Below are 21,575 nucleotides of genomic sequence, written 5' to 3' on the forward strand. Positions count from 1 at the left end.
GAGAGAGAGAGAGAGAGAGAGAGAGAGAGAGAGAGAGAGAGAGAGAGATCGACGGAAGGGCAACAGGGAGCTAGAAAAGTGGCTGCACGACGCGCGGCGCAGCGTCGAGTCGGAGACGGCAGAGGATACCTAGTAGAGTGAATAGCGGGGTTGCTAGATGCGGCCCTGGCGACCAGAAAAATTACGTGACAAACTTTGCGTTAACACACGGATGCACGGAGCGCCTCGCTCGGTGCGCTCAGCGCTCAGCGCTCGACACTCGGCTGACTCGGAGCCGCTCTCGCACGACTGAAATATTTCGTGCGATATCTCGGCTCCCGTTAAGCCGTTCGCGACAATTTCGCGCTTGCGAGAAAGCGCGCGCCACATGCTAACTATCGAACCGAGAAATCGGCTCGGGACTTTGCGGGAAGGCCGTGAAATCGTCGCGAGAAATGGTTACGAAAAAAATCGCTACGAATAAACAAAAGGTCGGAGCTCGACTCGAACTTTCGGGACGGTAGCGTGACGCGGTGGAGCCGAAGCGGCGATCGATCACAGGCCCCCTCGCGACCCCGACGACGGTACTCACCTTGGGGACTGAAAATCCTGCCGTAGGTCCGTGATGATCGCGATGAAACGCGAACAACAATCCCCGTGGAAAGAACAGTCCCGTTGTAGGGTGTCTATGCGCCGTCCCACTGTTTTCCGGCTACCGCCACCTGACGGCCGTGGCGAACGACTCGTCCCAGGAGCATAGTCCGTTCGCGATAACAAGGCGTTACTTGCTCCGCTTGGTCGCGATCGCACCCCTGCGCTCTGCGGGTTCTCGCTGCTTTTTCCACTAGGTTTTTCACCTGGTCTCGCCACTCCCGGTCCGGTCTCGAGATGGTAGGACACCGAGCGGTCGCGCCGACTCTCGAAACGATGCGAGGTGGAAGAAGCACCGTCGGGGACGTCGTCGCGACGCCGGCTACCGGGAGAGTAGCGACAACGACGGCCACCAGTTACGTGTTCACACCTCACTTCACTTTGCTAATCGCTCTTCACTTCACTTTATCCCGCCGCGTCGCGTCACCTCGCGCCGCCCCGCCTCCGCGGCTCTACCACTCGGGAAATGCTACGGTACGTGCGCGCTAACTGACCCCCGCGTTACAGGTTATTACAGGCGTTACAGAGTACTTTACGGAGCCCAGATTCTATAATACCCGTAACTCGTAGCGTGGCGAGCGCTGGCTGGCGCTGGCGAGCCAGCACGACCACGTTCACCTACCTCGTCGCTCGTCGCCGTCGACGGCAGTAGTGGCCTAATGGCCCGCGGGCCTGATACCGAACGAAAAAAAATTAATGTCACGATAGCGCCGCGAGTTGGCACGCGGTTGCCCGCGATACGAGACTCGCCGCGGTCCTGGTCCAGACCTCCATATAGTCTAGACTCGGCTCAACTCGGCCGTAGTGACGAGTGCTGACGAGCGCTGACGAGTTAAGACGAGTTAAGACGAGAGAGAGAGAGAGGACGCGTCCGCGCCCGTCTCGGCCGTACAGTGCTCATCTCAATGGCCGCTGACGGCGCCGACCCTTATTTACTATAGTTTTCAAAATGGCCGCCCTTCGGGTTTTCGCACGCGGTAACCTCGTCGCGGTCTCGAATTCTGTACAGTTGTTAAACTGCGTCACGACGACGCGAGTCTCTCAGGTACGTGTTAGGTTCCTCCAGATGAGTTTAACGCAATTCTTTACGGCCTTTCCTTCGTTATCTCGGGATAATTGAAACAATTTCGTTTAAGCATCTTTTGTATGGTCGTCGACTTTGTTGGTAATTTTCGACTCAATTCTTTCAAGATTTCCTGTTACAATTATGTGAGTTGTTTAATAGTATCGGTGAATCTTAAATGAAGTGATTACATGTTATTGTTATTTACTTTTACAATTGTATAATTTTTATGCTTGAGTGAAAATGCAAATTTTTTTGATGTTTCTTACCTAATAATACAAAATTCAACTTGATAACGACAGAGCTGATTGTTATGATAAGAAATGTCAAGTTTTCCACAAATCATATTTTTGTCATTATTTTCAGATTCAACACAGATGGGCTAGTTACAAATCATCTTCCAAATATACAACACCTGAAGATTACACAGATTACGACATTACCAAAGATGAAAACGAGTGGAAATATGTAGAGCGTTTATTTGGACCCAAAATTATACCTAAACCAGCTGAAAATAATGAATTTCCATCTGGCTATAAACCAGCATCTGGTATGAAAATTATCAAATATATTTCATTTACGTGTTTCATTTTTTTGCATCAAAAATATGTGAACCAAAGTGCTATTTCAGACTAATGTATTTTTTCTTTTAATTTAACAGCTTCGCCTACAGATAATGCTTACTTCATAGAACGTTCAAAGAATCACATGCAGTCTGTATATTTGTATAGAAATCCTAGAGGAACTAAAAGAGTTACAAAAATAACTAAAATTCAAGGAAATATATGGGATTTGGAACGTGATTTAAAACAACATGTAGAAGAACATACAAGGAAAAAAATTGCTAGCCAGATACACGAATTTGCAGGTACAATTAAAATTAAAGGTGACTACGTTAATTGTATTAAAGAATGGATGAATACAAAAGGTTTTTAAAAATCACATTGGTTTTCATAACAAATTGTACCTTGTAAATATACAATAAATACCAAATTTTTGTTACAAAATTGTTATTGTATATTCACTATTGTCTTGTAAAATTATCCTAATATCTTGCAAGTGATTTGTAACTCTTGTTCAATTAAGAAGTCGTATCTCATATTCTTCATTTGTCAATATGCAAATATTTTTACTTATTGGAAAATAGGAAGCATTATTTTAGGACTTTAACAATATCCAATTTATTTCTGTGAAAATACATGCTTATATCAATACTCAAGAAATTATCCATACATCTTTTTAAAATGTATTAAGTATGTGTTAAGTACATATATATTGCATATGTAACAATCTTCAATTCTCAATATAAATATTATACAAATATCAAAATCAAGATGTAGTATTTCATATGAATGTAGTATTTCAAATTAAATCACTGCAACAAATCTATATGTATGTATACATAATGTATGTGTGTGTGTATATATATATATATATACACATCACAAATACATACATATATATGAAACGGTCTTTCGTAATAAAATTATTACATTTTTTGTAAACTTAACGTAGAGTGTAAAATATGGATGCTTTCTCTACTCATACATATACGTATCTTTTCTTATTCAAGATTCATTCAATTTGAACCAACAGTTTGTATCAATCAATCAAGAATGGCAGATATAAATAAAAAATAATAAAAAATATCGTATCGAGATAAAAATAAATAATTTCTTAAAACTTTTTAGATGATACATAAATCTTACTTTTATATGTTATATTGTATGTGCGTACACATATATGTACATGCACACGTACATACAAGATAAAATCTTGTATACATTTTGAAAACTAAAAATACATATAATATAAAACAGTGTATGTCTATGTATACAAGAAATTTCATATTAAGATAGAGAGAAAGGAACATGTATTTAGGCAAAGAGATCTCAGGTGATTATCTTTAATACAGGGTTTTTAAAGGGCGTATGTAAATTTTTTCTGATATTTTATCATTTCTTTAAATTTATTTTATTCGAATAGATTTTTCTGTCTTTATTTTGTCTCCTTATTTGATGCAAGATTTTACTTGAAAACTTTTCCTTGATTGAATTTGCGTCCCTCTTTGTCTGTGCCAACCCAACTAAAATATTGCTCGACCAATGTCTTTGTTTCTTCTTTAGATGCATCAAGTTTTGTCCAACTATAAGATTCGAAATCCACTTGCCAATCTGGACTCAGCTAGAGAAAAAAAAAACATTTACGTTTTACCACAAATATGTCAGCTGAACACGAGTGTAGCATGACAGCACACTAAGGCCTTATTCTTGAAAAATATCACATACGAAAAAGTAGGGAAATACTATAGTATACGTAACGTATGTTATAGTATTTCCTTAGATTTTCGTATGCGATATTTTTCAAGAATAGGGTCCCAGAGGCCTAACGTAAGAAGAAAATAAATCCCATTTAAGTACTGGTACACTTACTGCGAAAACAAGATCTTGTCCTCGCCAGACCCAAATGCCACTGATCGTATTATCATTATCTTCTCCGAATATACAGCAACTAGCAAATGCACCTTTTCTCAATGAATCTAATCGTTGGTACATACCACTGATTAAATTGCAGGACATGAAAACCTACATCAACACAAAAGCACGCATGTTAATGACTAATTGTAAGATACTTTTCAATTTTTTAATTACTTTCAAGTATCTATATACCTTCGTTAATTCATTATTGTACTTATATTCGCTAAGCCAAATACTATAATTTTCTGGATCAAACTTTTGCCAGAAATAAGGAATCGATTTAGATTCATCTTCATTGGAGTAAAATCGTTTGAAATCTTCAAGGTCGAATGAGCTTTTAGGCATCGAAGCAAAGGGATTCTTCTTTTTTGGCTCGGCAGCTAAAGCCTCCTCCGTTGCGTCAGCTTCATCTTCTACTGCTGTAATCTTATCTGTTACAACTTTACTTTCTTTCTTAGACTCCTTAGTTTCTTTAGTTTCCTTTTTAGACTCTTTCTCTTTCTTTTCTTTTTTTGAACTCTGTGTGTATAAAATAATAATTTACTATATATTAATCTTATTTTTGCAATTACCTATCTTTATTGTTATACTAACCTTTCCTAGAGTTTCTGCAAATTTCTTAGGATCATACTCAATAGTTTTATCCGCCAATTTAAAGGCACCAATTACAGCAATGGATTCAGGTTGATAAATGACCGTTTGGAACCAACGATTTACATTCTGGTAAGGTTTACGTAGTTCTGGCTCAAGAATATATTGATACAAGTGTAGCAATGTCATAGCTACACAGATATCCGCCAAAGTCAATCGTTCTCCCACTAAGTAAGTTCGTGTAAGCAAATGAGAGTTCAAAGCAGTTAACACTTTAAATATATCTTCTTTAGCATGCTCCACAGTCTAAATAAAAGAACATAAATTTAATTAACAAATGTTAGTATTTTATATCATAACTTTACGAGCATGTATCAAATAATAAATATATATGAATAAATATATATATATGTATATGTAGTATTATAAAAGCATATGCTTCTTAAACGCTTATGCTTTTTGTATAAATATTATATCCATAAAGTTTAATCTACCTCTTTGAGTTACAAAAAATGGCTATGTTGCGCCAATTTTGCCTTTGAAGGAGGATGTATAGTTAAAATAAATAAATATGAATAAGAGTGATATAATAAATAAAAAATTTATAATAATACCTGTTTATGATATGGCATTATTCCAAGTAAAGGAAACACCCAAGCACAGCTGGCAGGAAGAATTTCAGAATCAGCGAATCCTAGCCATTGAATAACCAATGCACGTTCAATCTCAGTTTTTCCTCTCAATTGATCATTAGCCACTATAAATATAGTATATGTATATATATATATATATACATAAATAAACAGATATATATTAGGGAAAAATATATACAAATAATTTTTTTAAGGAAATCTTACCATAATAAGCAATTGCATTGCTTTCTGTAATATATTTTCCATCGCGGGTTTCAAATGCTGGGACCTTAAAAATTTTACATGTTGGAAAATATGTCCTATTATTATATATTACAATGTATATAGATAGCAGCTGATGATGAAAAAATTTTCTGTCCCTATCCCCATCCTTCTTTCCTACTCTTCTTTTTTTTCTCACTCATTTTTTCTTGTTTCCGATATAAAAAAAATTAATCATCTTATTATTCTATTTGTATATATTATATTACACAAATTTATTATACACGATTGAATATTCCTATAAGAACATGTGCGCCAATTCTAACCATATGAATCGCAAAAGTTTTGTATATTAGAATGTTTTAAATACGAAAACAATTAGAATATTAAATAAAGAAACGTTACCTGAATATTTAACGATAATTTGTTATAAACCAAAAGTACCAGTATTAATAAAATATTTTCTCCGTCTCGTCATATGTGACGAGAAAAAGCATGTTAATTTTACACTGTGTATACAAACTAAAAAAAAAATTTGTACGAAAGCCTAACAAAAATAACACGAGTGAATCGGCTTACCTTTCCCAATGGAAACTTCTTCAGAAACGCTTCGCTCTTGTTAGTCTCGCCAAAAACGAAGTCATCGGCAATTTTAATCTGGGTGCCAGAGAATTGAGCTGCTACCAAGGCCTTGTAGGCTCGGAAATTTTCCGGATACGTGTAAAGAATCTGAAAGAAATTCACAGTGGGGCGGATAACGCATTGTGTGGGCTTTGTTTTCTGACAATCCGACGCCGGCGTTGGCGCTTCACGGCGCGGATGTCAACCGGTGAAAAACCTCGTGAAAGCTACTTACTCCGGACGCCATTGTATCAAGTCACGAGAAGAGGAAGTAGTAGACCGGTAAAGATCGCCCTACTTGAACAAACGCGCATTTGCGCGAAGTACGTCACCAGGTGAGCAATATACTCGCGACTGGTTGCGCCCTCACGCCTGAACCTGAAGTTAGGCACTTTCAGTTTGAACGCGTCTGTTCTTTATTCCTGCACTGTCTGATGAACTGGTGCAATAAGGACCACTTTCATCAACTCCGATTAACTTTAATCGGCCGATTAGTCCATTGGAAATGTTCAATCACGTCTGTCGTCAAAACTAAATGATTGGTCACTTCTGCAAAGTTATTGGACAAACAGACTTTATAAATAAGTATCGACTGCTAGTGTTTACGATATATGTATCGCGAAATATTTTTGTAACTGTTATTTTGTCCGGCACTTCTTTTTGTTTTTCTTACAAAGAAGTTAACGCAAAGTTCCGAACATTATTTAAAAAACTATTATATCATGTGATAGGAAATACTTTCCAGTTTGAATTTGTATTTTCAAAGTTTCATTTTTAGCTTAAAAAATATAATCCAAAAGCAAAATAATATGACAGCAATCTCTCTCTCTCTTTAATATATATAATATATATATACATACACACATATATAATCGGACAAAATTATTTAAATTTAGCGGTAGAGACGCCATATTTTGATTTAATTCACCCCCGTGTCCACTAGAGACGTTCGTTTTGACAGTTAATATTTTGACAGGTTGTCCGTCATTTAATCTAACGTGTCGAAGGTTATTTGAAACAGTCTAGTCGGCTTGCTCCGTTTATCGTTATTCGCTCTCTGCGCGACAGTTGAACATACGTTATTTAACGAGACGATCCTATTAATCGAGTTGCTGTTAACCACTGTGTGTCAACGGGACGACGCCAGTCGACGCCATGATGGTAGGTGGAACCTATTATCAATCGGTGACTAGCGGTCTGCTTGTTTGACGTGAAACGTCGGCACGAATTATCTGCAAAGTGTACTTCTCCTTCGAATGTGTTTTGCGCTCTCTAATACGTGAAAAATGTTACAGGACGGAATATGTGACACCACTGACATTTTAAATAGCGTTCCTCCTAAGAAGGTATTTATAACGTTTCTCTCTTTATCACATCCTTTGCTTCTATTGTTTTCCGCTTGATAACACGCGTATTATCGCGATTATTCTGTACGCCCTCTCTGTCTTCCCCTCTTTTGTTATCGCATTCTCGGTAATAACTAGACGCCGTTATATCTGTTGATGGGACTTTTTCAGACAATCCATGCTGATACCATAGACCTCTCGGATAAGTCCCTGCAGGTAGACATCTCAGACGCTCTCAGCGAGAAAGACAAAGTCAAGTTTACTGTACATACGAAAACAACCCTACCAGAATTCCAAAAACCAGACAATCTAGTTGTGAGGCAACACGAAGAATTTGTGTGGCTCCATGATCGATTTGAAGAAAATGAAGAGTATGCTGGTTATATTGTATGTGTGGAATCTTCTGATATTGTAATTCTGATATCGATGGATATCTTGCTATTTGAATGCCAGACACAATCACAGAAATTTATGTAAAAAGTGCTAGACTTATATTAGCAATAGAGCTGTTATATCGAAGCATCTTGTTTCTATGGCAATACTATCAAGATTTGGGTAGTCATTATTGAAATAATGTTTGACACAAAATAGGGAAATCTCTATTATGCTCAGTGACATTTTTTTAATATAAAAATGATTGTGCTCTTTTTGGCACTCAAATGCCAAAAATTAACTGATATTTTAACTAAAACTATATTATAACAGATTCCACCATGTCCACCAAGGCCAGACTTTGATGCATCTCGTGAGAAATTACAAAAACTTGGTGAAGGTGAAGGAAATATGACACGTGAAGAATTCAATAAAATGAAACAAGAACTAGAAGCGTGAGTGTTTCTGTATGTGATTTATATAGGTTATATATTAATATATTTATATATATTTAGGTTGGATAAGATTTAATTTTATTACGTTTTGTGACTTTGCAGAGAATACTTAGCCACATTCAAAAAAACTGTTGCTATGCACGAAATGTTCTTGACTAGGTTGGCACATCACCCAGTTTTTCGGAATGATCATAATTTGAGGGTCTTTTTAGAGTATGATCAAGATCTTTGTGTACGAGGTAATGTTTCTACATTTTGCATAACATTGCATAACATTGCAATACATAGAAATTAAGATGCTTATAAACTGTTTTGTTCATTTTTACAGGAAAGAATAAAATGGAAATGTTTGGTGGTTTGGTGAAGTCATTTTCCAAAACCACCGACGAATATTACTTGTCAGCTACAGTAAAGGATGTGAATGACTTCTTTGATCAAGAAATGACATTTCTTCAAACTTACCATCATAATTTAAAAGAAGCTACGAGATTAGCTGATCGTCAAACATCTAAACACAAAGATGTAGCAGATTCATATATAAGAATTTCCACTAATCTTTTACAACTAGCTACAACAGATACTGGAAAACTCGAGAGATTTTTAACTAAAATTGCCGAAACTTTCGAGAAGTTACGAGTGAGAACACATTTCTGAATATTTTTTAAAATTTTTATTTCAGTTAAATTAAATCTATTATAAAAATACTTTTGTTTTTGCAGAAAGTTGAAGGACGGGTAGCATCGGATGAAGATTTAAAATTATCAGATACTCTTCGTTATTATATGAGAGATACAGCCGCAGCTAAGAGACTTCTTTTCAGAAGATTGAAAGCTTTACATGAGTATGAATCTGCGAATCGTGCTCTTGAGAAAGCTCGTGCCAAAAACAAAGATGTTCATGCAGTAAGTGCACATTTTTCTGTAATTCTCGAATTTATATAATATCCTCGGCTAATTTGTCATAATAAAATACTATACAAAAATTTAGGGTACGGGAAATAAATACAAATGAATATTTAATTAAATTAATCTCTGGCGGCTAAATTGAAACTGCAATTATTAGATACTAGAAATGGTTTGTAGTCATGAGTAGCATCTAATCAGAACTTCAATTTTTCTTGCTTTTCAAGGCACTGGAGGTTGCTGAGGTGTGTCATGTTGTTTGTGTCCTACATATATTTTTCGTTGTAGTGCTTAAAAAGCATTAGATCTTATTGCCAATATTTTTATCAAATGAATGGATTATCAAAACGATTAATTAAAATTAACATTTAGTAACTTTTTCATATATAAATTATCTTGTTTTTTTTTTTATAAATAAAAGAAACTGAGAATTTTATGTTAGTATATTATGTTATTATATTATGAATTTTATATTTATGGGGTTTTAAAATACAGTAAGATAATTTTATAATTTCTTTGCTGGAAAAAATATAACTAAAAATACTTGTTGCAAGATTTCTACTTTTTTTTTTATTATACTCAGATATATTTACATAATTAATATGTAAAAAAAATATATATATATATGTTTATGAAGCTATTACATTTATTGAACTAGAAAATTGGCACAAGTTATAATAGTTGCTGCAGCACGGAAGTTATCAGAAATATTGTGCATGAATGACGGTTGCATGCAGTATTGTCTTGATAATTTAGATAATTTATGGTCTGATAACACTTTATGGTAGAAATGATATGAATTTTGCTGATGAATATTTTGTTATATAATCGCATTGAAAGTTTTAAATAAAAATGTGTGTATTTAATATTTTAATATTGTAAATTTGTTTTTATCAATTAAGGCGGAACAAGCACAAACTGAAGCATGTGAGAAATTTGAACAGATGTCTGATAAGGGAAAAGAAGGTATGTAAAAATAGGTACAATTATATATTATTTACTTAAAAATTGTGCCCTCAATATCATTTTGTATTAGATAAATAGATTAAGAGAAATTAACATTATTTCTATTTTTTTTTTAATTGTGCAATGTTTGTCACATAATTTACAGAATGATATTGATTATTTTCCAAGTGAGACATTGTTACTAAAATGCTTGTAATAATATTTTTTTAGAATTAATGGATTTCAAAACTAGGCGAGTAGCTGCATTTAAGAAGAATCTCATTGAGCTAACAGAACTGGAAATAAAACATGCTAAAGTGAGTGTAATGTTCTTATTTTCTTAAATTATGCTCAAACTTTGCAACACATAAAAAATATATACATTATGTTCGCAGTCTCATGCAGAATTGCTCAAGAAATGTTTATCCGTACTTCGGGAAGAGTGATCTAGTTTTAGCGTTGCCATGGACAAATCTTTGTGCATACACTGTGCATCCTGTATGCAGATAACAATTTATTTAAGATTAATAATATAATGAAACGGTACTGTAAAATACTATATATTTTTTGTTATCCAAATTTTACTAGCTCTATCGTGCTTTGGAAATAAAGTATTGTATTTAAGCTGCAAAGTGACTTTGAAAATCTGACATTTGCTATCATTGAGCTGTAAAATGCTATGTAAGTGCTACTATTGGTTTTGCTTACTAGATAGTAAGAAATTGCAGTTTTATGAAAGTTTGGATAAAACATGTATTATGGAGAAGTAACGCACATTTGTATTATAAAAGTGAATTAAGTGTTATATATATCAAGTCCCTTTGCAGCTTCAAATTAAGAGCCTGTTACATATATATATATATAAAAAGTAAGGTTCTCTATATTAAATATATATATACAGAAGAGATATATATATATATACATATATGTATAAATAAGAATATATCCATACGAGCATGTTATTACTATATTGCTTAAGTTTAGGACAATTTTGTGAAGGAGGGATTGCTAGTATGAAAGTTCAGGATGATTAAAGTTAATATAAACGATTAGATTTTCATATATAAACTTTCCAAATTTTTATAACGATACGCTAGTCTGACAAATAATTATTCATAAATGCGTTCGTTTTAGAATTAGGAAACGAAACAATGCAGCAATGATAAAGGGGACCTTGAAACAATTTATAATAAAGTGCAATTATACTTTTCATCGTAGCGTTGTAAAGCCACATCTGTATTTTCATACTCTTTTTTTATACATTTCATATCCATTTTTATTTGTCGTGCAAATCGTGTCGAATAGTTAAACCATTCCTTTTTCATAAATTAAAAAAAGAAAAGTCTATTTTATGCAGGTCAAGTGAGAATTGTTGGAGATAAATAATGTACACAGGAGTATTTTCATAAGTTTTTATTGAATCGAATCATTTTCTTTTCTATAATACATGATTGCAGACATATACTGAGAAATTCATTAAGTTGCAAGAGTTTATCGTTTAATTCTTTAAGAATTAATTCGAAATCCACCGTATAATGTACCGTACATTATCGTCTTATCTTTAATGTCAGTAGATCCTATGAATATCCTATGAGTGAGTGCAGATAAACGCGCTGCGATGCGGACAACGTCGTATCCCGTTTATCGTACGCCAATCTTAATTTGGTATCGTTACATCGTAAAGTTAATAATCTTAACGAACAGTAAAGACGACGTAATAGAAAATATCGTTGGTACGCAAAAGTTACTGAAAAACGTCTCGCTCTTTTCATGCCTTGTTTTCACCGCCTGTTTTTATCGAATTACATGTATACGATAAATCGAACGTATACTTTCGAAAACAATAACTAATATATGCAATTTTAGTTTAATAGTATCATCTATGTCTCGTAGTGAATGCGAGCAATTTTAACAAGTTTTGATAAGTAAATTATATTATAGATAATTAGACAATCAATCTATACATTTATAATGTATAGTGTTTCAAAATTCTAAAAAAATTGTTAAAAGACACGGATGATTCTGCTCTATATCTATGAAAACGAGTTATTTTATAAAATCAACTAGTAATTTGTTGTTTATCGTTATCTTTGGCTATTGATGTGGAATTTCCAATTTTTAATTTGAAATTAAAATATTTTAATATCTTAGCAACAGGAAGAGGTTTTCTAAAAAAATACGCCACACAATTTCGCCTTTGTTTTCGAAATTGCTTAAAAGTCTCGATTTTTTTTCTAATGATTTAACGCGTTTCAAAGTCAAGTTCTAAGAGTAATTTATAGATTTTCGGAATATGTGTTGCATATACTTCCACAATTTTGTTAAACACAGCGATAGCTCCAATTTTGTTTTCTATGTGTAGGAAATAATGAGTCCGGTCTAGTCAATTTCTTTAATTTGGCTTTATTTTGCATATTATTATTAGTCAAATTCTGACACTAGTTCCAGAGGTGTTTATTCAAGAATATTTATAGTATTTATGCGGTATTCAAACGTGACTGATTATTGAGAATGCTGCTAATCACACGGCGAATGATTATTGATTCTCACTGTTCAACGAACTTTGATGTACGAATATTCACTAATCGATTACGCTCGTTCGTCGTGTATGATGAATTTTTCACGGGTAATATCCGCTGAAACACGCGTGACAGGAAGGAGAGAGTGGCTCTTTCATTTTACAATCGTTACTCATACTCTATGCTGTGAAAAATGTGTGTGACGATTAAATTCGCAAATCGCGAACGTTTCGCGAACAAAAACACGTCGATGAATGTATCCGAAGTTCCCGTGATTCTATTCCATTTATCAATGGAATAAGCGCGAACTCAATTCCGTGTATATTTATTCCATTATCTTTATTACACGTGTATCACAAAAAAACCGTTTTGTGATATAAAAATTTATAGAAACTCATATACACTTAACTTGTCGTTTGAATCACACAGAAAAAGTTTAAATTATCTTTGAACCTATATTTCGACCTAAAGTATTGTATGTATATAGATCAGTTTCAAATGCTTTGCAATAACTACTCATCAAAAAATACGATATGATATTTTCGTTGGAATTGAGATTTGATCAAAATGGGAAAACGCTGGAGCGGTATTCTTGAAAAATATCGCATAAGAAAAGAAGGAAAATACTATAGTATGCTCTCTAAATTCTTTAGAGTGAAATTTCACTCTAAAGAATGAAAATTGAGTCAATCTTGAAAAGAGTGGCTCACTTTTCGATCTTTAGGAGTAAAATTTCACTCTTAGAGACCCGGTTTCACCAATGTAAGATTAACTTTAATCTTGATTCAATTTACTTTTTATCTTATTCTAATTCCAAGACTTTTAGAAAAAAGTAGACAATAAAGTAACTCGAGATTATAATTAACATATCTCACACTGGTGAAATCAGGCCTAACACAGTCTTAAGAAATACATTACTATATTATTAAAGATTTTCTTTTCATTTTCGTATGCGATATTTTTGAGAATAAGATTCCAAATTATAGTCAGCACATTGCGTAGAATTTTAAATCCGGCTAAACTTTTAAGACCTCCAACAACTCGTCGCAGTGTCTGTCATGTGTCAAGAGACACGAATGCCCCTTAGGTACTCGGATGCCTGTCAGGTGTACCAAGACGCCACTGGTAAACGCTTGGTTCAAGTCGTTTCAAAGTTTCATTAGCCGTCACGCCATGGGAACCCGACTCCATTTAATATCCAAGTAATCGAGAATGAAATGGAATTTTAGAAATCGTCTATTTGCATCTACGCTGGTATTTATTTACGCAAGCAGGTAAACCTGAAAAAAAAATCGATGAAAAATGAGCCCGTGGTCCCATCGTATTTTACTGGATCTCTCGATATACATCGCGTGTTATCCGCGTTTTCATCTACCGCTTCCATTCCGCACGATTCTACATTAAGATTTGCTCATTCGAGAACAAATGTTTCGTGTATATATTCGCGGGTATATTTAATCACGCTCGAATACATGCAAATTGATTGTATATTCGACTTTTGCGAACACGCTGTGTAGCTCACCCCTACCTCTCATTAATATTTCAACTAAATTTTATTTTTTCAGTGCTATTAGATATGCGATATTTAGTTTTATCGCAACCAACGTCAGTCTTCAAGCTCTTATCGTTGATCCGTATAGCGGAGTAATTTCGTAAGTTGCACGATGTGGTCCCCAACTCGTCGGTCTCAAACGCTAAGAGTCAAATTCATTACGTGACACGCTCGACGATACATCAAGTTTTTCCTTTTTCTCATATACTCGTTGAAATATGTAGAGCAACAATATTGAGAGAAATATTTGATATGAATAATATTTTATATAATTAACTATTTATTCTAATCACGTTTTGATTAAAATGACAATTTTTAAATTAAAAGGTAAGAAAGTTTTTATATATATAAGTCACATATCAACAAAATAAATGATTATTCATATCGAACTTTCTTTCAGTGAGCCGATTTATTTGCTTCGTCATTGGCTGATTAGATTTCGCATTTAAAACGCAAGCTATGTGTGCCCGGTGCTTGACTGTGTTCAGCAAAAAAAGCAGTTTTGCAATTGTTATAAAATTTCTTAATATGATTGATTTTATAAAATACAATTTAAACAATTAAATAACCGAGCAAGAAACCGAGAAAAAATAATTATAACATGTTTATTTCGTATTTTTCTACGAATAAAAATACGAAATAAATATGTTATAATTATATTTTAACTTTTTTTGCTCGGTTCTTTTAAATATTGTGTTTTATTGCTATACAATTTGTGTAACAAGCGTTATTTAAAATTGAGCTTGCCCTTAGAGTTCCTCACTGGATTAAAATATATAAACTAATCTATATTAAAGAATTTTATAATATAATAGTTGAAAAGTTCTTTTCTTTTGCTGAACGCAACGAATGGCTCGATATAATTTATCCCGTGATTTCTCTTTGACGCGAAAATACGGCACGAAGAATGCACAGACTCCAGACGGTGTGTGCGGGAAGCAGACCCGAGCGAGGAAGTAGCGCAATGTATATCCGCGCGGTTACGGAGGATTTCGAGCAGATTTATGATAACGGTATGCATCTGGGTCGGCCAATCAGTCTTCCGCCCGGCAGGCCGCAATCCTGGTCTCTCGTTCGCACCTGCATCACCCTCGTCCGCATCTCGAATCGGGCTCGAATCCAGCCGGCCTGAACCGTCCGCGGTGTGTCTGGCTGGAAACTCGAAATAGATCAGCGTCGATTAGAGTTGCCTATCGCTCGAATTCCGAAATTCAATCGGTGGTCGCGACAAGAATTTCCGCTTGAATTGTTCTCACTGCTATTTGTCGTTTTTATTTGTGATCGCGTGGTGCCCTGGTGAAAATAAAAATCGGAGTGTAGGTCCGATGTAAAAAGAGTCCGGATGTAAAGAGAGAGTGACAGAAGCGTAAACGAAGTTTCTAGGTGAAAATTGAGACAACGAAACGTAAAAGAGCGTTTACCCTTCTTTTACGTTTCACTGTTTCAATTTTCGCCTTCTAGAAGCTTCGTTTACGTTTCTGTTCTTACATTTGATTTCGTTCCAACCTTTATTTTCACTAAAGTGTTTAAAGGCTCGACGTTTCTACACAAACTCAAAGAGAGAATTTCGACGAAGCAAATTGCATATAAAGATCTTAATGGAGCCGATCGTGCCGATCGGCATATTAGGGTTTCTTTTTCTTTTTTTATAAAAATAGAAGAAGCTAATATAATGAGCAGCACGATCAGTTTCTGTAGGGATGAACTTTTAGACTTTAGACCTTAGTGTGATTAATCATTTTAAATTAGGAGGGATAGTCCCTAATTTTAATTTTTTGTTTCACTTTACAATGCGTCTCAAATTTTGTCCCAAAAGGACATGATTATAAATTATCCCTCTTTTGAATGTATAAAGATAATAAATATGAAATAATAAGTAAAAGTAATAAATATAAAATAAAAATAAATAAATATGAAAGTATGTGAAAAATTTTATAATTTTTAAATTTTAAATCCTAGATATTATTTATAAAGAGTATATTCGGTAAAGAATACAATTTTAAATAGTAAAATGTGATCTCGTAACTTGACATAATTTTTGTGATGTTATATATTGAGTATTATAATATAATTATTTACAAATATAATAATATAATGTTGTTTTTGTTAACAGTTTAAAAAAGTCTCTATTAAAATTTAATTACGACAATTATAATATTGAATTTTTTTTAATATCCCTATATTTGCCTTCCTAAGGAGTAGTCACTTATTTTAGACGCAATTTACCTCGTTAATATTCCCTCTTCGAGGGAATATGCCTCTTATACAGAAACGTTAGGGATGGTCGCATCACGATATCCATCTTCCCGATAATCCGGCGAAATGCCAGCTATACTGACCAATGATTAATAAGCGCGTATATGCATAATACCAGCACGTCGTCGAAGCTGTTTTCCAAGCGTTCACGCAGCTCGCTCGCTGCATTATTGCGGACGCGCTTACGAATCGCGTATGCATTTGTCATTAAATCGTGCATATAATCACCCGCAATACAAGCGCTGCACCGATCGCGAATTTATTACGCAATCGGTATCAATAATTCATCGTGCGTTCACGCCGAGAGATGCCTGCCGAGATATCGAATTAAACACTGCGCCGGGTAATTGTGCGACGGGTCCACCGTCGAGAGAGAGAGTGCGTTAAAATTTCACCCGTGGATACGATTGAAACCTTAGCACATTGCGTGGCATCGCTGTAAAGTTCCTATAATGAAGTTTCTCTTCGAGTAATTTGCATCCCGGATTAGTGCCGTTTCGTAAAACACTTTCAGAAGGTTATCGGTCTTTCCCTTTCTTTCAGTCTTTGCGTTAATGCGACGAGCAATCTCGAGCACGATGTATTCCCAGTATATAATTCAGGCAGGGTTGGGAACGTTACTGCGTGTAAAAGTAACGTCAATTTCTTGTTGAAATTAACTCGTTACCGTTACTTGTTATTAATTTTAAAACAATAACGCATTACCGTTACTCGCAAAAAGTAACGATTCGTTACTTTTTTCATTAGTTTTCGTAATGTTAAAATATAAGATATTATAGATCTGAAAACTATATTATTTAATAATCAATATTAATTGCCACGATCAATATTAAAATTTAAAATTCTAAGCTGTTCTTATAACAGTTTTCTTTATATCTTCTTTAAACTTATATCTAATAAACCTTTGATAATCCTTTCATATTTTTATTTGTAAATATGTTTATCTTTAGGAAATTAGATTGTAATTTATAAACGCAAATTTTATTACTAATTTTTACTAAATATTGTTTTTAAACATTAATGTTGTTATTAAGAATGTATTTCAATATTCATTGTCACTACTGAAAATTTATAGTTCGATATAATATGTATGTGTACCATATAGATGTTCAATATTGGCAATCAATGACTATTAAAATGCACCCTAAAATATGAACACAAAACATTTTTCGATATTGAAATTTCTATAATAAAATATTTTTAGTTAATTAAAAATAATGCAATCTATCGAATAGTTTTAAAGATAATAAAAATTTAAGTAACAATAAATGTAACGACTGAATTTGTTACTGTTACTGTGTCTAAAGATAGAAAAAAGTAACGATCATTACCGAAAAAAAAATAATGAAAATGGTAACGGCGTTACAAGTAACGCGTTACTTTTGAACATTGAAGACATTGCCTTATAATAGGGGCCTTTCATTTAGTGATATATAAGTATCGTTCTGTCTTTGTACTCATGGAATGCAAAGAAAGATAGAACGACATTTGTGTCGACTTGTGTCAGTAAATGGAAGGCATCCACTGTTAAAAGTAACGTTATTAAAATAGCTATGGCACCGTTAACACGCGATCCGCTTTCATTTAGAACAAGTCTGATGCTTCTACCCGTGGCAAACGTTTCCTTTCTCTAGTTTCTCCTTTATCCTTTTTCGTTTCTTTTACTCTTTCTTTTTAATTTTAATAATTTTATGATTCACAAATTGCGGCGCGAAACAGTTACCCGGATTGAGGGAATTACTGAGTTCGCGGAATATAATGCCGAATCCAATCAGTTTTTGGGTCAAATACAGGTCAAATACAAATAGTTTTTGTGCACGAATAAATTCCGATATTCAAATCAAATGCACTTGGAATCCTATTAGGGAGGGGAAAAAATATTGCCGGAAGCTGGATTAGGTGTATAACTCGATTATTTTTCAATATAATGTAAAATATAACTAAATATCAACTAAAATAATTTTTAGTCAGAATTGCTTTTTAGCTGTAAATTTTTCAAGATGTGTGTGTGACAGAAAAATTTTAAAAATTATATTTATTTTCAGAATTATAATAAATAGCATAATTTTAACGAAATTTCGTGTACGTAGCAAAATGAGAAATAAGTTTTCTTGTTCTTATTTCTTTTTATTTAGTTGTTGACTGAGAAATATTATTGCGCACACAAAATTAATAACAGAGGTTTACCAATGTAATTTCCCAATATAATTTCCGAACGTTTACCGATATTATTTCCGAGTCTTTTTCCGTACCATAAACGCGGTTATCGAGAGCGATTAAAAGAACAAGTGTTTCAAGAAGGAGTTACAACGCGATAGAACAACGATATCGGTGCAAGTAAAGAAACAAAAGACACGTAGTCTGGAGAACGTTCTTCTCGATTTAATTCCGCTGGGTTTTCCGTTTTCTATTGATGTTTTTACAAGACCGCTATTTCGCCGATTTGCGAGGTCGAAGTGGAGGGAAAGATGGAGGAGATCTTTAGGGGAAGAAGAGAGATTCCACTGCGTCCGTCCGCCGGGGGCGAAATGAACCCCCGTGTGCCATGACCCTTTCTTACGACATCCCCCACCTGCCCCTGTTGCGCTCTTCTCCGTTATCGAGCCAGATAACGACGGATACATAATACACGGGTGACTGCGTGCGATTCCACGAAATCCACGGAAGCCATCTTCACGCTCCACCGATCAAACGTTACTTTGCCCAGATTTTTCCTTTTTTCCCTCTCTCTTTCTTTTCTCTCTTTTCCGACCGCCGCTAACAGAACGACCCAAACAGTGCGCCCTGCCGCCCGCTGCAAAGGGAACTCATTAAAGGCCCATTGTATACGGAGCAAGGCCGATCCTTTCGAAGATTTGCAGGTGGAAGCATTGCGCGAGAGACCGAGCACTGAATCGTCGATAATTATTGTGTTCGTTGTGCCACCTTGTGCGTCCACGCGGTCGAATATTTTCATCGCGAATTTTGTCGATCCCGTAATCAAAGCCACAGCAAAATTGTCACGTGGCGAAGATTCGTCGGAAACATTTGTTTTAAAAATCGAGAGAGTGGCTGCGTTCAGCATAGAGAGCTATATGCAACTGTTATAAACTTGTATATGCTTGGTTTATCTAGATCTAGGAAAGAATCAAGGATTGGACCTACCATTTATCTAAAAGTATTCACCAAATAATCAACCGGAAATAGCTAATACCAGTCAATATAATTCAAAGAAATTTTGATATATTAGATGAAAACATCTGGAAATCAACTGCAAAAAATGAATCAAATAATTTGGCTTGTAATGTTTTATGCAGCAAAATGACTTTATTTTTTACTGCAGTCTTAAGTTAATAATCTTTAAAAAAATTAATGAATCTAAGTAAACTTTCGTGCAAGAATATTTATTATTGTTTTATTACTTAGTATATGTACGATATTTGACGTAATTCTCAATATTACTTTTCTTATCAAATTTGCAAATAAGTATTATAAAACGCGATTTTACATAAGAATCAATTTTACAACAGTTGCAAAGCTGATTTCTTTGTTAAAAGCAGTCAATATCAGAGCTTTCTCGTAGCGAAAGTATCTTTAGGTTTGCGTTCTGTAGTTTGATATCATCATTTGGCACACGAACTTATACGTTTGTATAGCTCGTTAATGTTTAATGACAGATATACCTTCCACGAGATCGATTCGAGTTGATGGAGAGTCATTAGTGTGGTTTAATCGATCGGTTTTACAGCTTCTACAAGATAATGTCTCGCTGTCGGCGGGATACGACAAGATCGATGGCTCCGACGGCAAGGATATCTGTATTAGAGTCAACAACTGCGAACGATCGTTTGCTTTATGATCGCTTGCATCAAACTAAGCCAAGCTTAGGATCGAATTTAGCATCATTTTCTCTTCTACTGCAGATTATGCCAATTACGGTAGAGAAAATCAGAGTTTACTTATGGTAAATTCAATTGGATCCACTAATACGCACTGGTGCATATTAAAGTCGTTGTGCACTGGTTTAATTTGAGTGTAAAAGTGAAATGCAAATATTTCGAATTGTAAAATACACATTTTATCTGATAGCACAATAAAGTGTATTGAACGTTTTACGCGAGGGGGTAATCACTTAATGTAATCGTGGGACGGAGTCCCTAAAATCATTACATGAAATTCCGCTACATAATCCGATAATTACATATGCAAGTGCAAAGAAATAATTGTGTAATATTAGATAAAATCGTTCATTTTACCAAATGATCGCATATATAGCGAGGAAAATTATTTGTCTTCAAATAAAATTATATAAAATTAAATAAAATTATGTAATCTCTGTGGGACAATATTTCAGACAGTGGTTACCCCCTCGGTTTATCCGATTTTTATGTATATTTATAAACATATCTTTACGTTAATTTGTATACGACGGCTTTAATGTGCAGCAGTGCGCATTGAGTGCGTCCAATCGAATTCGCTATTAAATAAAACGAGCGAGTTTGAATGCAATCAAAAAAATTAAAGAATTGGAATAAAGAGTCTCTTTGTTGCTTGAGTAAAATTTAAAATTCTGTAAATAATAAAATAATAGAATAATATATTGCTTCCGTTGTTTAAGTAATAATTATTACTGTCGTTTTAATTAATGTTTTACCAAACGTATCGTAACTTGTTTGTAATGAAAGCGGTATTTTTGGCCGTTTTATGTAAAAATATATGAACACAAGTCAACGATCCACGTAGCAATACGATTATGTACGCTTGCGAGATCGCTGTAGTAATTTTATGGTCTTATTTTAGTATTAACAATGTGAATATCGCAACTCGCGAAAACGCCAGTCGATAACGGTATGTAACGTCGCGCTTGTGATAATAATTGGTTTAATCCCGATATAATTGCGAGCACGTACGAGCTACGACTTTTACGAGAGCGAACGAGATTTCGCGAGCGTGCGCGGATCCGGATGCGAGCGAGCGAGCGAGGGAGGGAGGGGGAGGGGGAGGAAGGGGGGA

The 21,575-nt window shown here is 34.6% G+C and overlaps 3 protein-coding genes across 6 annotated transcripts; 2 read left to right on the forward strand and 1 right to left on the reverse strand.

The window, feature by feature from the left end:
* Positions 1 to 1,236: 1,236 nt before the first annotated feature.
* mRpL49 (mitochondrial ribosomal protein L49) lies at positions 1,237 to 2,677 on the forward strand. Of its 2 annotated transcripts, none has more exons than XM_018547472.1 (3): positions 1,237 to 1,675; positions 2,060 to 2,243; positions 2,355 to 2,677. In XM_018547472.1, exons 1-3 carry the CDS (start codon positions 1,580 to 1,582, stop codon positions 2,627 to 2,629), a joined length of 555 nt encoding a protein of 184 aa, XP_018402974.1. In that variant the 5' UTR covers positions 1,237 to 1,579; the 3' UTR covers positions 2,630 to 2,677. The 2 variants fall into 2 exon arrangements, with proteins under 2 accessions (XP_018402974.1, XP_018402975.1); XM_018547473.1 differs by lacking the exon at positions 1,237 to 1,675 and adding an exon at positions 1,690 to 1,839.
* Positions 2,678 to 3,589: 912 nt separating this feature from the next.
* Positions 3,590 to 6,556, reverse strand: eEF1gamma (elongation factor 1-gamma). The gene is made up of 8 exons (XM_018547471.1): positions 6,472 to 6,556; positions 6,195 to 6,344; positions 5,619 to 5,682; positions 5,376 to 5,518; positions 4,765 to 5,067; positions 4,363 to 4,689; positions 4,126 to 4,278; positions 3,590 to 3,877 (listed from the first exon to the last, which is right to left on the reverse strand). The coding sequence occupies exons 1-8, from the start codon at positions 6,481 to 6,483 to the stop codon at positions 3,722 to 3,724; spliced, it is 1,308 nt and encodes a 435-aa protein (XP_018402973.1). The 5' UTR covers positions 6,484 to 6,556; the 3' UTR covers positions 3,590 to 3,721.
* Positions 6,557 to 7,257: 701 nt separating this feature from the next.
* Positions 7,258 to 11,023, forward strand: Snx6 (sorting nexin 6). 3 transcript variants are annotated; one of them, XM_018547398.1, is made up of 11 exons: positions 7,258 to 7,397; positions 7,532 to 7,582; positions 7,754 to 7,969; positions 8,288 to 8,409; positions 8,512 to 8,648; positions 8,738 to 9,045; positions 9,129 to 9,311; positions 9,539 to 9,556; positions 10,214 to 10,277; positions 10,488 to 10,573; positions 10,652 to 11,023. In XM_018547398.1, the coding sequence occupies exons 1-11, from the start codon at positions 7,392 to 7,394 to the stop codon at positions 10,700 to 10,702; spliced, it is 1,242 nt and encodes a 413-aa protein (XP_018402900.1). In that variant the 5' UTR covers positions 7,258 to 7,391; the 3' UTR covers positions 10,703 to 11,023. The 3 variants fall into 3 exon arrangements, with proteins under 3 accessions (XP_018402900.1, XP_018402899.1, XP_018402901.1); XM_018547397.1 differs by lacking the exon at positions 7,258 to 7,397 and having other exon boundaries at positions 7,404 to 7,582; XM_018547399.1 differs by lacking the exons at positions 7,258 to 7,397; positions 9,539 to 9,556 and having other exon boundaries at positions 7,404 to 7,582.
* The last annotated feature ends 10,552 nt before the right edge of the window (positions 11,024 to 21,575 follow it).

Source organism: Cyphomyrmex costatus, unplaced genomic scaffold (assembly GCF_001594065.2).
Source record: "Cyphomyrmex costatus isolate MS0001 unplaced genomic scaffold, Ccosl1.0 scaffold639, whole genome shotgun sequence".
In the NCBI taxonomy this organism is placed as follows: Eukaryota; Metazoa; Arthropoda; class Insecta; order Hymenoptera; family Formicidae; genus Cyphomyrmex; species Cyphomyrmex costatus.

Coding starts and splice junctions, on each gene's coding strand:
- mRpL49 (XM_018547472.1), top strand. CDS start 1,580: ATGGCCGCCCTTCGGGTTTTCGCACGCGGTAACCTCGTCGCGGTCTCG. Junction 1,676..2,059: donor CGACGACGCGAGTCTCTCAG/GTACGTGTTAGG, acceptor CATTATTTTCAG/ATTCAACACAGATGGGCTAG. Junction 2,244..2,354: donor TGGCTATAAACCAGCATCTG/GTATGAAAATTA, acceptor TTAATTTAACAG/CTTCGCCTACAGATAATGCT.
- eEF1gamma (XM_018547471.1), bottom strand. Junction 5,683..6,194: donor AGAAGTTTCCATTGGGAAAG/GTAAGCCGATTC, acceptor AAAATTTTTAAG/GTCCCAGCATTTGAAACCCG. Junction 4,279..4,362: donor ACAATAATGAATTAACGAAG/GTATATAGATAC, acceptor GTGTTGATGTAG/GTTTTCATGTCCTGCAATTT.
- Snx6 (XM_018547397.1), top strand. CDS start 7,523: ATGTTACAGGACGGAATATGTGACACCACTGACATTTTAAATAGCGTT. Junction 7,583..7,753: donor ATAGCGTTCCTCCTAAGAAG/GTATTTATAACG, acceptor GGACTTTTTCAG/ACAATCCATGCTGATACCAT. Junction 9,046..9,128: donor AAACTTTCGAGAAGTTACGA/GTGAGAACACAT, acceptor TTGTTTTTGCAG/AAAGTTGAAGGACGGGTAGC.